The 17,158-nt window shown below is 42.3% G+C and overlaps 1 protein-coding gene and 1 long non-coding RNA gene across 5 annotated transcripts in view; one reads left to right on the forward strand and one right to left on the reverse strand.

Moving 5' to 3' along the window:
• The window catches only part of LOC310699503 (myosin-1B), a 91,792-nt gene extending 80,401 nt beyond the window's left edge, over positions 1-11,391 (reverse strand). Inside the window, exons 1-15 of one of the 4 annotated variants that reach the window (XM_083487423.1) lie at positions 11,175-11,391; positions 10,906-10,953; positions 6,806-7,031; positions 6,567-6,710; positions 6,320-6,476; positions 5,504-5,531; positions 5,288-5,405; positions 5,104-5,196; positions 3,802-3,865; positions 3,593-3,691; positions 3,378-3,481; positions 2,482-2,620; positions 1,926-2,044; positions 1,604-1,753; positions 732-902 (exon numbers count right to left, since the gene is read on the reverse strand). In XM_083487423.1, coding sequence (XP_083343549.1) covers positions 732-902; positions 1,604-1,753; positions 1,926-2,044; positions 2,482-2,620; positions 3,378-3,481; positions 3,593-3,691; positions 3,802-3,865; positions 5,104-5,196; positions 5,288-5,405; positions 5,504-5,531; positions 6,320-6,476; positions 6,567-6,710; positions 6,806-7,009 — 1,590 coding nt within the window. In that variant the 5' untranslated portion in view covers positions 7,010-7,031; positions 10,906-10,953; positions 11,175-11,391. Of the gene's footprint in view, positions 1-731; positions 903-1,603; positions 1,754-1,925; positions 2,045-2,481; positions 2,621-3,377; positions 3,482-3,592; positions 3,692-3,801; positions 3,866-5,103; positions 5,197-5,287; positions 5,406-5,503; positions 5,532-6,295; positions 6,477-6,566; positions 6,711-6,805; positions 7,032-10,821; positions 10,954-11,174 lie in introns of all 4 variants that reach the window. The other 3 variants (XM_083487424.1, XM_083487428.1, XM_083487429.1) reach the window with 3 other exon arrangements.
• LOC310699598 overlaps positions 1-17,158 on the forward strand; it is a 187,531-nt gene that overhangs the window by 79,016 nt on the left and 91,357 nt on the right. The window lies entirely within an intron of this gene.

Genomic DNA, 17,158 nt, shown 5'->3' on the forward strand with positions numbered 1-17,158 from the left:
CAACCTATTGCCCTCCAGTTGCTCTTAGACTACAGCTCCCATCATCTCTGACCTTTGGCCATACTGGCTGGGGTTGATGACAGCGGGAATCCAGCAACATCAGAAGGGCCACAGGTTCCCCACACCTGCTTTAGAACAAGCCTCTGTTGACAATGCCATACCGTTAAAAAGCTAAAGTATGAGTAACAGTAATATAGTCTTCCTCTGCTTGCACCTGTCTCCATTTCCCTTCCCCACCTTCTGTTGTTTCCCTTGTGTCTGCTTTTAGATTGTAAACTCCTTAGAGTAGGGCTGCCAGGCCTGTTCTTTGAAGCGCCATGGACACACTTGATGCTATAGAAATAAATAGGCTGGTCTAGAAAAATCATTTTTTTTTATACAGTTGTGGGGAAATTTGATTCAATGCAACCAAGTGCTACTAAATTGGCACTATATCTACATCCTGTTCAATAAATTCAGTTACGATTGCATGATTATTGCATGAAACAAGAATGCATGGAAGGCCCCAGAGTCTAGAAATGTGAAGATTTAGTATACGATTCTTTGGGCAGGATCCAATCACCTGCCACATCCAACCCACTTCCTTTCATGGTACAATGTTCAATACACTGGAGTTTCCTGCAACCCCTCTGCTGGGGTGCACTTAAGAAAGGACTGCAAATTGCATGCATGTTCTCCTATGTAACTTCAACATTTCAGAGCATACCAAGTATTCACACTGCGAAAGATACCTTCTCAATGAGTTCAATGCAGGCAGCCAGATCCATTCCAAAGTCAATGAACTCCCATTCAATTCCTTCTTTCTTGTACTCCTCTTGCTCCAGCACAAACATGTGATGGTTGAAAAACTGTTGCAGTTTCTCATTAGTGAAGTTGATGCACAGCTGCTCCAGGCTGTTGTACTACAGAAAAACAAGAAACATTTTCAGTAACATGAAACAGCCCTACAGCAGCTTGACACTTTTCTTTCCTCTCCTTCAGGCATTTGCCCACAGAACTAGACTTGTATGGGTTCTTTTTCTCAGCCTCATTTAGTCTTTGCATTTGTATGGTTCAGTTCAATCCTCTGAGTGTTTCAGTTCCTGCATGGTATGTGGCTTCTAGTATTGTGCTGCATGCTGAAACACTTTGAAGGCATCAGTTTAGATGTGCCTTTTCTTTGAGATTAATTACAATTAATTACACATTTTATAGTACAGTATAGGAAAATGCTGCATGTTTTCAATGAATGGCAACTTGTATCAGTTGAAATGTTTCAGCTGCCAGAGTCACACTTCAGTATGTAATACAGTTTTGAACTGGCCGATACAAAACACTGTTTCTCTCTTGAGATTTCCTTCAAGAGGAGCGTCTGTGTCATCAGGAAAGGCAAAGAGGACATTTTGCATGTCCTCTTGCCAGTCTCACAGTCCATGATGGTTGAGGGTTTGAAACAGACCAGAATGGCAAGGTTGTCAGACACAGAGAGAAAACGAAAGCAATAGGAAACATAAAACCTGTGAACAGGAAATGTGACTCACAAAGCCTGTTCCCTTTTAAGGTGGAACGGAAATATCCTAACACTTTACAATTATTATTTTTTAATTTCTCCCTATTTCCTTACATCGAAAATCTCAAAGCCTGCAATGTCCAGCACACCAATGAAGTATTGTCTGGCTTGCTTGGTATCCAGCTGCTGGTTGATACGAATGACCATCCACAAGAACATCTTTTCATAGACTGCTTTTGCAAGAGCACCTACATTGTTGTACACCTAAGAAGACAAGATAACAGCAGGAGTTACTATTGTTAGCAGAGAAATATGTTTGATTTAATCATTAGTGAAATCAATGGTTGATATAATGATATGTGATTCACCTCTTATCAAGGCAGTGAATCATAGATAGTTAAGTCAAACCATGCATTTTGGCTAATGTGGCATTTACCTGCTGGACAGTTTGGCCTTTGGTGACATATTCATTGCCGACCTTGACTCGGGGGTAGCACAAAGCTTTCAGCAGATCTGCTGAATTGAGGTTCATGAGGTAGGCAGCCTTGTCAGCAACTGAGCATAGACATGAGAGAGATTATCAGCACTGGAATACAAATTATGGGCTTCTCCAGACAACCTACGTATTCAGCATTCATCCTGATTTGCTTGCACAAAGTTTATGTGGTGGTTAGATTGTGCCTGGTCTTTGTTGAGCATTTGTTCTTATTTGTTTATGGGATGGCTATATAACAATGAGCATTCACCTCAATCGCTTGCTGTTAATCATTTGACCTTTGGCTGATTAAACTACCTATGGCCTTTTAAAGATGATGATGATGATGATGATGATGATGATTATAAACCGTCCTGTGAATTTGAATGAAGGGCAATATATAAATTTAATAAACAATAATAATATAATTTGTTTTGGATTTTTAATACAAATTTCTATAGAGCAAGCCCCTTCTTTCTGGAAAATCTCAGTATCCTGCCACATGTCTTCCAAATACCTTCAGTGCCATCTGGCTCAGCCTGCTCCTCACGTTGCTTCTGCTTGAACTTCATGTTCCCATAGTGCATTACAGCTCCAGTTAGCTTGTAAATGGCTGTCTTTTCCTCAGCAGTGAAACCCAGGATGTCAATGGCTTCCTATCAACCAAATCAAAGTCAAAATTCTGTCTGATATAATATTGACTGCAACTGGCCTTTCAAATTTGCTGCTCCATAAGGAGGTAAAGAATCTGAGTGACCCTTTTTGGCAATTAGAGGCCTGTGTTTCGTCTCACATTGCCCCACTTGGAACAACATGTCATGGTGTAGTGTTGTTCTGAGGCACTCTGTTGGTGAGGTATTTGTGGTCTGCCTCACTGGCCATGAGGGGCCTATTATTTCTCTCTCTCTCTCTCTCACACACACACACACACACACAGAGAGAATGCTCTGCAAACAACACTAAAGCGTGATGTACCATTTTTCCAAGGCACATTTTGGGAGGAAGCATCAAGGAAAACTGTTGCCACGTGTGGCAAATTCAAGGGTATGTGGGAAGGATGCCACTACTGCCGCCTCTGCTGGCCTCCTACACTGACACGCGCATGCGTACACACACACACACACACACATCATGACATTGTTCCAAGGGTGCATTCTGACCAAAAAAAGGCAAGCCACTTATACTACTCAAGGCAACAAGACTATGTTTAATGGAAAGATTGGGAGAGGGGAGGCTGCTGTCATTCCCATTTCTAGCAAGACTCCTGACCCCCAGCATTTCTAGAATGCTTCCCTCCCCCAAATAAATTGTAGCAAGGGTTCATCACCCCAAGAAATCTAATTTCTGCTGAATAAATTCAGCCCAAAACTGATCTGATCAAATTTCATATATACCAATCTACAAGTTACTTACATCAGTTGCCATCAGCTCTTCTTGATCATTGATACTGGCAACACTGATCTCACCCTGACTCACAAAGTGAAAGTCATATGGGTTGGTAGTAATCAGAAGCATCTCTGAATAATGAGAAGCAAAGATACAGATTTATTTTCCTCCATTGAATAATCAAGCATCAACACAAGATTTTAGCAGCAGCAGCAGCAGCCACTATAACAAATGCCTCTTACCAATTAGTTCTGGCTTCTTGTTGGACATGATCTGATAAAAGATGTGGTAGCTTCTTTCAGCTTTCAGCTGGAAAGTAACCCTGGACTTCTCCAGGAGATCTGACAACACAATTAAGGGTAATTAAGTAAAAGTCAGGGAGGGAAACAAGGAAAAGAAGATGAAGGAAGGAAAGAAGGAGACTGTGTGATGGTCTAGCAAAGTTCCTTACATGTCTCAATGTCTGCAGAAGCCAGTTTTCCTGTAGCACCAAAGTGAATTCTGATGAATTTACCCTATGGGGGGAAATGGCATTTTAATTACAACACATTTAAACCATGTTTTGCATGTGTTTCGTTATCTGCACAGTGCCATTTTATTGATTTTATACATTTCTGACGGGACAAAAATGGTGTACACCAGCCACTACTAAGAAAGCATAATGAAAAGGAAGAACCATAAATGTCTTATATGTACAATGTCTTGTAAACCAAAGGTCTTTTGGTTCTTCCTTTTCATTGTGTTTTTAATAGTTGTTGTTGTTGTTGTTATTATTATTATTATTATTATTATTATTATTATTATTATTATTATATCTTGCAGACATATGGGGACTTACCCAATGATATGTCATACGCAGAGTAAAACCCACTCAAACAAATCTATTTCCTTGTTTCTATCTTTAGCTATCATTAAATAGGGCTTTACTATTCTTAATCCATTTATTATTATCACAATAATTGTGTAAGACAGAATTAGCATGAAGAAATATAGTGCTAAAGCAATTAATGTGATCTTTGTGGCTGGGTAACTCATGCCCAAATCTAACACTTTATTTCTTGCATTACATTGGCCCTGATTCTTTTCAACCAATGCTAGGAAAAATATCACAAAACTAATTAATGAAATTGTCTCACTGGCACACTCTTAAACATACCATATTTTTCGCCCTATAGGACACACTTTTTCCCCTCCAAAAATGAAGAGGAAATGTGTGTGCGTCCTACGGGGTGAATGCAGGCTTTCGCTGAAGCCTGGAGAGCGAGAGGGGTCGGTGTGCACCGACCCCTCTCACTCTCCAGGCTTCAGGAAGCTTTCCGCAAGCCGTGGGAGAGCTGCGCGAAGTCGCACAGCTCTCCCACGGCTTGTGGAGAGCTGCCTGCACCCCAAAGCGTGGGGGTGCACTGAACTCAGCGCCCCCCAGGCTTCGGGCTTTGCGCAGCTCTCTGCAAGCCGTGGGAGGGCTGAGTGAAGTTGTGCAGCTCTCCCATGGCTTTTGGAGAGCTGCCTGCACCCCGAAGCCTGGGGGCACGCTGAGCTCAGCCCCCCCCCCAGGCTTCAGGCTTCGCGCAGCTCTCCCACGGCTTGTGGAGAGCTGCCTGTTCTGGGGGCTGGGGTCGGGGGAAGCTCGGGCTTCCCCTGCCCCAGCCCCGTGCCTGGGGGGGAGATAATTTTTTTTCTTTATTCCCCCCCAAAAAAAACTAGGTGCGCCCTATGGGCCGAAAAATATGGTACTTCTGAACGCAAGACTTACAAAACGGGAAGAGTTGTCATTCCTCACAGTCTTGGCATTCCCAAAAGCCTCCAGCAAAGGGTTGGCACTGATAATTTGATCTTCTAGTGTTCCCTGAAAAAGTGTTATTGCAAAGTTATGTATTTTATAACTACAGCAGTTAACAAAAATGAAAGGTTAGCTTCCTCTTAGATATACAACTCACCTTTAGCTTGCTTGCTTGCTGTGGTTCTTCCTTCTTCTTGTCAGTAGCTGCAGCAATTGTTGCAAAATATTGGATGACACGTTTTGTGTTCACAGTCTTTCCAGCACCAGATTCTCCACTGTCAACAAAAAGAGAAGGAAAGACCACTTTGTCAAACAGTGCTTTGCACACAAAGCTTGCTTTGACTAGAATCATACTAATCATAAGCATACTTACGTGATTAGAATGGACTGGTTCTCACGATCTAGGAAAATCAAGAAACAACACTGTAACTTAGCTTATCCACATCTCCTCTTGTCCCACTGCTTTCCTCCAGGGAAAACCATGCTTTAGCCCTCAATTGAAGCAAACAGCTGTTCAGGTTTTCTCCGGATTAACATTTGCTCTGATTTAGCACTAAAGAGTAGGTTTTCCCTGGGAAAGGAATGGGGCAAGGGGGAAACTGCTCAGACACACAGGATAAGTGGAAATGTGGATAAGCCCAATTATTGAAATAAGGAATATTCATTTAAAATACACTAGGATAGCCTGATAATTTTAGGCTATGATTGTTCAGAATCTGGATGGTCCCTTTCTAATATTTCTTTTCATTTTAAAGTCCCATACATCCATTAAGAATGAAAACAACCTGACTTGTTATCAGTTATTATTCATAACCAACACTTATTTCAGTATGCATGCCATAAATTCACATCTTACTGCTCTTCACTATAATCCTGATGTCTCTTCTGCATTTTACTTCCAACTGCAAGCTGCTATAGAAAATACTGAACTATTAAATAGTTCTAAAACTACATATAAGCTCATGAAGAGTTAACAAAGCAATAAAGAAGAATGCCCTGAAATGATGGCACAGTGCTATTAGGTTTTGGTGTTTTAGAGGACAGTTGAGTTGAGGTTTCCTTCGTTTGAGCTTTAATGGCTACAGAAATAATTCTTAGCTGCAACCCCATCGTGCATGAGACTTTCTGGAAAAGCTGTTGACTCAGTCTCGGTAACTGTAATCACTTTGAGGTAGGTTGACCTACTTACCAGTTAACATGAACTGATAGGCATTGTCAGAGATGGAGAAGATGTGAGGAGGTGCCTCTTGACGCTTTTTGCCTCTGTAGGCATTTACCACCTCAGGATTATATACTGGCAGCCACTTGTAGGGATTGACAGTGACACAGAAGAGACCTGAATAGGTCTGTAAAGAAAAGATGGATAGTAAATCTGATTCTCTGTGGAATAATAATCTGTATTGTGAAGTCAATGGTAAATGTTAAACTGTTCTCACATAGATCATCCAGGCTGCATAACGCTCTTTGAGGTTATACAGCACAGCAGGTTCATGGAGGTGGGTCATCATGGCCATGTCCTCAATTTTATCAAATTTGGGAGGATTCATAGGAAAGACTTGGTCATCCTTAACTGTCACAGTCTGCAAGGAAACAAGAGACCATTCAACACAGAGCATAAAGAATAGGACAAATATATTCCTAATTTTTCAATGTCAGTTGGTGTTTCTCTACTCACGTCTCCACCTTCTTTCTTGACTGTGACTTTCCCTGCCTCCTTGCTCTGGACAACACCTTTTGCAAAGGAGATCTTAGGATCCACCACAAAAACTGATGTTTTGGCATCAAATGGCTTGTTTTGAGCCTCAATTCTCTCCTTTTCTGACTTTCGGAGAAAAGGGGCAGCTGGCCCGAAGGCTGCCATTTCTGAGTCCGAAGACATGGCTGCAGCTTAGCAGAGAACACTGTGACAGAGAATGACAGCCCACATGAGAATTGCAGCTGTGTAATGCCACTTTATATATTCTTTTGCATTTCTAATATTGGTATGACTTAGAAGTAGAGGAAATTGTTGAGGAGGCACATGGATTCTAAGTATTTCAATATATTTGAAATTATGGTGTGATGATGATGATGATGATGATGATGATTAGTTTCCCCCACCACTCTGGGTGTCTTACAGAATATATTAAAACATTAAAAAAATCAAACAAAAAACTTCCCGAAACAGGGCTGCCTTCAGATGTCTTCTGAAAGTTGTATGGTTCTTTATATCCTTGACATCTAAAAGGAGGGTGTTCCACAGGGAGGGCACCACTACCGAGAAGGCCCTCCAGCTTGTTCCCTGTGACTTTGCTTCTTGCAGTGAGGGAACCAGCAGAAGACCCTCAGAGGAGGACCTCAGTGTCTGAGCTGAGTGATGGGGGTGGAAACACTCCTTCAGGTATATTGGGCCAAGGCTGTTTAGGGCTTTAAAGGTCAACACCAACACTTTGAATTTTGCTCGGAAACACAATGGGAGCCAATGAAGGTCCTTTAGGACTAGTGTTATATGGTCCCGGAGGCCACTCCCGGTTACCAGTCTAGCTGCCACATTCTGGATTAGTTGTAGTTTCCGAGTCAACTTCAAAGGTAGCCCCATGTAGAGTACATTGCGATAGTCCAAGTGGGAGAAAACAGAGCATGCATCACTCTGGCGAGACAGTCTGTGGGCAGGTAGGGTGTCAGCCATTGTACCAGGTGGAGCTGGTAGACAGCTGCCCTGGACACAGAATTGACCTGCACCTCGATGGACAACTGTGGATCCAAAATGACTCCCAGGTTGCGCACTTGGTCTTTCAGGGGCACAGTTACCCCATTCAAGACCAAGGAGCCCCCCACACCTGCCCACCCTCTGTCCCCCCAAAACAGTACTTCTGTCCTGCCGGGATTCAACTTCAATCTTAATAGCTGCTTCTTTAAACCAGTCTAGAAAGACTACCTCACAGAGGGAGGTATTCACCACCCCATGGAGCCCAGCACCCAGCCGTTCCCAGCTCACTTTTATGAGCTAGGATGGGCAAGGTTCAAGGAGACAGGTGGTTGGTTTCACTCATCCAAGCAGCCTGTCCACATCCTTGGAGGTAGCAGATTGGAACTGATCCCATGCAACTTGACTAGACAGGACTCTAGCACTCTCCCACCCTGGCCCTGCTATATCTGAGTGCTCTACTAGGTGACCACAGTCACATTATTTAAATTCCCCAAATTGATCGTGCCAATCCATCAAAGCTAAGAAGTTGTAAAACCAGAACAAACATTAAGTTTTCCCACTCATTCAAGCAAAGAAATGAACAAATTTATAGATTGGTCGATCTATCAAAATTAATGGGGCAGCCAACATCTGTGAAGGATCTGTATTGAAGTGATCAGGGCACCTTGGCACAATTTGCAGAAGGTTTTGTGTCATGGTACTCCACAGAACTTCATCATCATCACAGCAGTCCGGTAGCAAGCTCAGGTGGTGAGTGCCAACAGGACTAGTGACAAAGATGGCCACTGGAAACAAGGTGGTAGGAGCATGCTTGGTTGAACATCAACATTTGCAGAAGTGGGGCAGGGGAGCTTTTTGAAAAACCTAAGGAGGCAAAAAGTTCCAAAAGAAGCCAGTGAGAATGTTAAGTGTCAGTTGTTAAGGGGAACAGAAAATAGGTTGGGGAGGAGGAAGAGTGAAATGCCCTGCTGGGAGTAAATGGCTGGCTGGAAGCCTAAGATGGAGTGCTCATTCTAAAAGAGAAATTACAGTAATATTTTGTTTGCAAGTCCCACTTGTTCCCTCTAATACGGAACTCAGGTGGTTGAATGCCAACAGAATTAGAGCCAAATTGTGATAATTAAGGGTGATTCCAAGTGGATGTTTATTGCGGCATCACTGTTTCTCATTTATGAACATACTTTGTTGTTGTTGTTGTTGTGTCTACACAACCCTGTTGGCATCAAAATGTTAGCCCATATTCCCTGAATTTACCCTTCAGTGGCAGGGGGAGGCGCAACATCTTGTCAACATCCTTTTATGACCTCTCATTTGTGGAGCTTGTGTAGGTATTGGGCCCTCTGGGGGACAGAGGGTGGGCACTCGCCAGCAGTGGGTCTGGTATGGGATCCAATGGATCCCATGCCAACTTAGGCCCTCCCACTTGCCAGCCCACAGAAAGCACCATTTCAGGGCCTCCTGCTGACTGCTACCTGCCCACACATTTGGTGAGCAGAAGGGGTCACTGCACCCGCTGAGCGGTGCTAGTGTCCAATCCGACTCTGGCACAGCACCTCAACTCAGTCGTGAATGGCTCTGTTTTATTTCTTTTCATGATTGCACCAATACTTTCAAGCAGCTAGAAAATGAATTTGAAAGTTTGCAAGACAAACTGGATTTTAGGAACATATTGAATTTGTTTCCCCTCTGAATTTCTTGCTCTAGTTTTAAGCTGTTCTATCCTCCTGCCTCTAGCTGAATATGCTTCTTTGGCTTCTAGCTCCAGCTTGCTTAAAAAAGGTAAAGGGACCCCTGACCATTAGGTTCAGTCGTGACCGACTCTGGGGTTGCGGCGCTCATCTCACTTTATTGGCCGAGGGAGCCGGTGTACAGCTTCCAGGTCTTGTGGCCACCATGACTAAGCCGCTTCTGGCGAACCAGAGCAGCGCACAAAAACGCCGTTTACCTTCCCGCTGGAGCGGTACCTATTTATCTACTTGACGTGCTTTCGAACTGCTAGGTTGGCAGGAGCAGGGACCAAGCAACCGGAGCTCACCCTGTCGCGGGGATTCAAACCGCCGACCTTCTGATCAGCAAGTCCTAGGCTCTGTGGTTTAACCCACAGTGCCACCCACGTCCCTTCCACCTTGCTTGCTTCCATGTAATTAGCCTCCAGTCATCACAGTAACCCAGGAAGCTGCCTCATACGGAGCCCAACCATTGGTGCATCAAGTTCAGTATTATATTTACCAACAGACAGCAGCTTCCCAGGATTTGAAACAGGTATCTCTCCCAACCCTACCTGAAGATGCCATGGATTGAACCATGGACCTTTTCATACAAAACACTAAGCTGCCACCCTCCCTGTTAACTTCCATTTTCCTCCCTTATCTTGTTGATTGATGAGTATACTCTTGGTTGTGGATCAGAAATCCTAACCTTTGTATTCTGATGGAAGTTCATGCTCAGCCCTAGACATTACTTTCCTTTCCGCTTGGATTCTGCTCTTGGGGAATTAAATATATACATCATAAAGTAGCTCTCAAGCAGTCCCAGTTAGAAAATTTTAGTTCAATTTGTTAAGAGATGCCAATGTTATAATATTAACTAATAATGTAAATAAATGAGAAGGCAAGACATGATTTTCACTTCATTTCTCAAAACTAAACCTGAAATAAAGGAACAGTCAAACACAGTGTTATTTCTGCTAGTCTACTCCAGTACACATTGCCAAAGAGTGGTATTCATTAGAGAATTCACTTTGTCCTGGATGCCAACTTGTTGCCCACTTTGACGGTTGCCCATTTTGCAATTAGATTTCCTCTGGAAGTATCAGATAATGTCACAGAGGGCAATTAAAAGCTGGAACTTCTAGCTTGTGCTTAGAGGGGAGGAGCACTTGCTAGTAATGCCTCATATGCCAGAACTGCATGATCAGTTAACATGGACACTGTGCAATAAAATCTGAACACAATACCCATGAAATATTTCATGCGGTACATAATTAGCAAGGGGCACTGCACCTGTATTCTCAGCTCAGATCCACAAGGAGACTTTCGTTGAACCTCTTCCCCCTTCCCCAAGAATGGGTACAATCAGAGACTTACCTCCTGGTATACGAAATGAATAGTGCTCAGGCTCAGCACCGGCCAGTACTGCAAAACAAAAAGTGCAAATCTCTTCTTACTGGTGACTTTTCAAAGAGTCTTCCAACAATGAATTACTGACTGGAAGCAAAGGAGCATATCTGAAATCCCGTTTGACATAGTCAATTCTCCTGAGCTAATGGCAAAGGCATAAGGAATGGCCTGGCATGAGTGGAATTCAGGGGTGCTACCCCCCCCTCCAGAGCCCCACAATCACCCCCAACACTTACCTATTAACTATCTGTGGAAGGACAACACAAATTGGCCCTAGACACTTTTATACTCTCGGATGAGCACAAGTACCAGCCCCTGTCCTCCCACCCCCAAGCCATTCTTCACTCAAGGCATTTTGGCTAACCTTTCCCTGTAAAGCATTGTTTGGCAAAGTTGGCTAAGGCATAATTGTCATTTGACATGACTGGATATAATTAGAAATATTTGATGTCCTACAGACTATGTGAGTAAATGCCCTATAAATAATTTCACAAGGGTCTTAAAGGAGAGAATCTGGGCTATTCAAGAAAGCCAGAGTATGGCACAAGGGCCTCTTGAGTGCTATTGCTATTGCTGGTGTTGTCATTGCTGAATGACCTCCTGAGCATTGCTTTCATATCTCACTGTTCTGTTCTGTTCTGTTTTGGATAGGTGGGTGGGAAGAGAAGAAAATGGGATTGATAAGGTTTCCTATTGTAAAATACTTATAAACAAGTATTTGCAAATTTAATTCTAATCCGCCAAACTAATTAAAATTATATTGTTATTATAAGTATTTTTGGAATTGCTGTTCTTGGCATAAGAAAGAGTTGCCATCTTAAGATTGATTGATGTGGTCACTTGGGCATAGAGTTGCTTAAGGTGGCTTTGGATGAGCATTTAATACACCAGAGGCTGCATGTTTTTGCATATATGAAGCTTAGCACAAAGCTATAAACGTACATCCAAAGTATGTACGTCTGGTGAACTCTAGTAACATGTTACCATGTAATGAGGCCATTGGTTGGGGGTGTTACATGCTAAGTTTCACCAAACATTATAAGAAGCGTACCTGTGAATTTGTGTGCATGTGATCAAGCATCACACAGTTGTGTACAAAATAAAGTACCGGTAGTTTCAGCCATTCTTCCAATTAACCTACCCACAATGACTTGTGAGCAACTAATATCACAAGCAGAATTTAGCATTGGTCATTGTGGCTTTAGTTATCTTTGTATCAATTTAACATCAGATCTAAAACAGCTTAGTCGCTGAAACTATAAAAACCTGCTCAGAGATATTTCCCAAGAATTGGTACAATGGAAACATTTAAATCTCAGTTGGCTTGGCAGGATAGCCGTGGTTAAAATGTCTATTCTTCCGAAGTTTTCATTTTTCCCCCCAGGTTTTGGCCATCCATATTTTCTCATCCCTGCTTAAAAAATGGCAACAAAAGCTAATTCTCTTTGTTTCATCTGGGGAAAAATCTAGAATAAATTACAAAATGTTATTTAGGCATAGATCTAAGGGAGGTCTCAGATCGCCCAATTTAGGACTCTTCTTTGCAGCATTTCAGATTAAATCTCTAATCCCCTTGATTAGGGGGAAATATGACATTCCATGGGTACAGATTGAGGCCTCTCCCTCTTCACTGTCAGTAAGGGCATTTTCTTTCCTAAAACTATCCCAAACTGAGTGGAGAAAAATTCAAAACCCATTTTTTAAAGCAGTGCTGATGGGACTCAGTTCTGGCCCCCAAACCCTCACCATTGACTTCACTGTTGGACCATCCATTATTCCAACAGGAGGATGAATATGGACAATTTTAAAAACTTGAGGAGAAAGGCGTCTATCGGATAAGAGACCTTCTGCCTAGAGATAAAGCAATTTCTAAGCATAAGCTCATGGAGAAACTGGATGATGCCCAATTAACTTGGTTCCAATCTATTCAATTGTGCACATTTGCAAGATACTTGCGATGCAAGAGGTAGGGCCTTCATTCTCTTATGTCATTTGAGTCTCTCTGTAACAAATAAATATATGAAATAAAAGGAGCTGCGTCTTTAATTTATAGCATTCTTCTAGAACAATACGCAGGCGATATAGGAGGCCTCCGGACAAATATGGGGGGGAAACGTAGGGAACATAATTGCAGATAATAAATGGCAATCAATTTGGCATAACCCGTCCCTACGAACCTTCTCTGCTCGTTTGCAGGAGGCTTCTCTTAAAATTTTATTTTGCTGGCACTGGACTCCATCACGTCTAGCCCAAATAAACACTAGCATCTATTCCCTAAGCTGGAAAGGCTGTAGTGAGATATGCTCATATTTTCATGCATGGTGGAGTTGCACGATGGTATACTCATTTTGGGAATCCCTTCTACCCAGTTCTGCTCTTGCATAATCTCAAATTTAAATTTAAATTTAATATTATTATCAGCAGCCCAAATAACAATAGCCCGATTCTGGAAGCAACCAATTGAAATCTTGAAATCTTTGGAATGTGGTCCTATCAGAATGCCTTACTCACCACAGAAGGGTATTTACAGGCACTTCAAGAATAGACACTTTTGGTGAAACTTGGCTTCCATTCTTTTCCTTTATAAATGAGACAGAAAATACATTTATTCCACCCACAACACAAGAATCTCTGTGGAGAGAATACTTGAATTGATAATATATAAATAAACATATTACTTGTGCGCTGTGGTCTAAACCACTGATCCTCTTGGACTTGCCAGTCAGAAGGTTGGGAGTTCGAATCCCCGCTACAGAGTGAGCTCCCGTTGCTCTGTCCCTGCTCCTGCCAACCTAGCAGTTCAAAAGCACACCAGTGCAAGTAGATAAATAGGTACCGCTGTGGTGGAAGGTAAATGGTGTTTCCGTGTGTTCTGGCACTTGGCATGGTCCTCCATGCGCCAGTAGCGGTTTAGTCATGCTGGCCACATGACCTGGAAAGCTGTCTGTGCACAAATGCTGCCTCCCTCAGCTTGAAAGCGAGATGAGCGCCGCAACCCCATAGTCGCCTTTGACTGGACTTAACTGTCCAGGGGTCCTTTACCTTTTTTAAAAAAAAACTGCATATGAAACTTAATGTACCACTGGACAAGTTACTGTAGTTCTAAGAAATAAACCCATTGTGGCTTCATCACATTGTACCCATGTCAAAAGGACCAACTGAATAAGCTTTTCAGAATAAAAAAAGGAATCTAACTTCAATGTGCTGGCATTAAAGGATAATATAATCCTTCAACGAGGATAATTTAAAAAACTCAGAAACATGAACAAGTTAATGGGTTACTGGTTATATAAATACTAAAGTGTTCTTTACTCTGGCAAGGGAATAGATTGGAAGAGCCAATTACCCAATAATAAAACAGTGCCAATTCAAAATAAGGTGTGGGCATGATTCCTTTTTAGACCACTTCAAATTACGAGTGGATAAACTTACAAAAGTTGCAAATTAACTGGGCTTGATGATGTAGCATTTGAAAATAATTCAGTGGCTCCAATTTCTAAAGAAGAACAAACACTAGGGCATCATCTTTATGTTTAAATCAATGAATATATAAGAACCTATGAATCCTACTCCAAAGCATTGTATGTTAAAGAGCTGGAGGCAATATATGAATCCAAAATGAGGTTAACTCCTTCCAGAGTAGGGAATGTAAAATGACCCCTGTATATAAAGATTGTACAGATATACAGCTGTTATGTTCCGATGAAATCCCCATGAGATTTTCTACTAGATTGACTGCATGGTCTGGCATCCTTCGATACTTTGGCACAACTCCATCCATCAGCCCAGCAAGTAGCTTGAGATTGTTGTCATTTCCAGGAGTGCTGGGTGGCCCTAAGCATAGCTGAGAGAACTGTAGCAACCCATAATATAAAAACCTGCAGGACATGACTTAGAGGCTATTTCTGAATAAGTAGTGGATAGCTACAGGCCAAGGTTCCCAAACAATTAAACTTACAAAATCTAAAAGATCAAAGGCAGCTAGTCTCCAGGAATGTGTTGAAATGGAGGTAAAAAAGCAGAGTGAGGAAAAAGGTGCCACGGACTGACTTAAGGCTTTGAGTGGCTTCTTGAACTAGTCACTAATCCCTTGAAAGAGCATCTCAGAATTAAAATCACATGGCTTATTGGTCATCTTTTGCCCAGAACACATCTATCTAGTGAGCCATGTGAATGTTGAAAGTTGAGAGAAGCATACTCTTCTTTTCATATTATCTGTAATGATTCACCATCTTATCTTCCAATTTCTTATTTACCGCATTGGAGTTGCTGGAATAACTCAGCATCTGGGAGATCAGCCAGTGCCTGCTAGTCCATCAATTAACTTTGAAGAAAGTCGGCCAAAAGAAGAACTTTCTACTCCCCATCCTTACTGTTCATAAAAGGCTAAAAAAACAGGGCGCTGTCAGCAGCATAAATCTATATTGGCCATTTATGGGACAGGTAACAACTTACTAACCAGGAATGGAACTGCAAACACGAGGCACCTGGATGTAAATCAGCCACTGCTAGATTGATATGTGGGTTCCCTCAATAGTTCTGACAGCTCTGGTTTCAGTATGGATCACCATACTGCAGGGGACAGTATGGTGCTGCCACTGCTGATGAGATGATTAATTGGTCCATGAACCCAGCCCTTTATTTTCAATGACCCTGCACAATACCAATCCCCCAGGCTAAAACTACACTAGCTATAGGCAAAGAGACTTCTGCCACAGAAACTCAGTGAACAGATGAGAGTGGGGGCCCTGAACTGTGGGAGGCTCCATGAATTCATTGTTTTCTACCTCAACACATGTTTGAAGGAATTTTTGGAAGTGTGGCTTCACTCTGTAAGGAGGTAATGGGCCTCTAGGCCGCTATTGAGACTCTAGTGGGGTTTGTTGAAAATGGCACAAGGCATAGAATTGTTCCTTAACTAGGGGCCATCTAGAAGGCCTTGAAGCACAGAGTTTTAAGAACTAAGAAGATGCGCCCATAAACAGATTATCAACTTGAGGATAGGGGATTCAGGAGATCAGCTATGATTAAGAGAACTATCCTGGTTGTCATTTCTAAAATCAAGTACTTCATGTGACCCTGCAAGCAACTAATAGGAGAGATTGCTTTTCTTCTATTTATTTCCGCACATTCTTGGCAATCGCTGGAGTAACTAGATCAAATATTCATGTCATGAAGCTCAACTAATGAACATTTATCACATCCTAAAAGCTTATTAAAGGGAGACACATCACAGTTCAGTTAGCAATGAAGATTATGTTGATTCCTACCGCTCTTCCTTCTCAACTTTAAGTCTTTCCAAATGCAAAAATGTTAAAGCTCAAAGAAGGAAATACGTGCATGCCTTCTCCCATTTATTCAGCACCACAATACAGATGGCACATAACTGTTACCCTCTTCGGAAACATTACAGTTAGAATTGATGAATTATCTCCTTGCATATGCAATTAGTGCAAGTCTTTAGGGAGTATCCATGTGGACATGTGTGCTCCAGTTTTATGTTGATGTGTTACCATCTTGGGCAGTTTGCACAATGCCATAGAATGCTTATACATCAGCTCCATGCTAATTATGCAACCAAATGGAGGATGTAGTCAGCAGAATGCACAATTGTTGTGCAAACATTTATGATGGATTCATAGGATCACATTCACACTGTTGATTTTTATATTGTGGGCCCAGGCGCAGTAAGCCCAAGGTCACGGATGTGATAGGTAGAAATGAATACAACACAGTGCCTTGGGATGAAAATGGGAACAATTTTACTGATTACAGATGTCAGTAGGCTTTGGCATAGACATTGGGCGTGGATCTTGAATTAACCTGTACATTTGCTGGTTGATTAAGCTTGTAGACTCAATCCTGGATTTAAGGATCACCCTATGATGTGCACTTTACTTTGACGAGTGGTGAGGGGGGCTGGTCTCCTACCCACCCACTTTTCCTGGGCTAAGGATCCAACCCAATGTCTTTTTCTGCTACTCGAGTTGGCCTCTCACCTCTCACCACCAAACCACTCACATCTGCAACCAATCACATAGGCTCCAGTAGGTATTGTCAGGAGCCCAGGCTGCCATCTTGATAGCACAGCACACAAGTTGTAATTAGGTGGAAGATTTATTGTAAGACAAACTATCAGCCTTGGACGCTCTATCGGAGCTTCCATACCTTATGATTCAGTTGACCCTTCTGATGAGTTCTTCCTGCTTCTGCAGAATAT

This window comes from Podarcis liolepis (genome assembly GCF_965112155.1).
Source record: "Podarcis liolepis genome assembly, chromosome: 2".
Classification (NCBI taxonomy): Eukaryota; Metazoa; Chordata; class Lepidosauria; order Squamata; family Lacertidae; genus Podarcis; species Podarcis liolepis.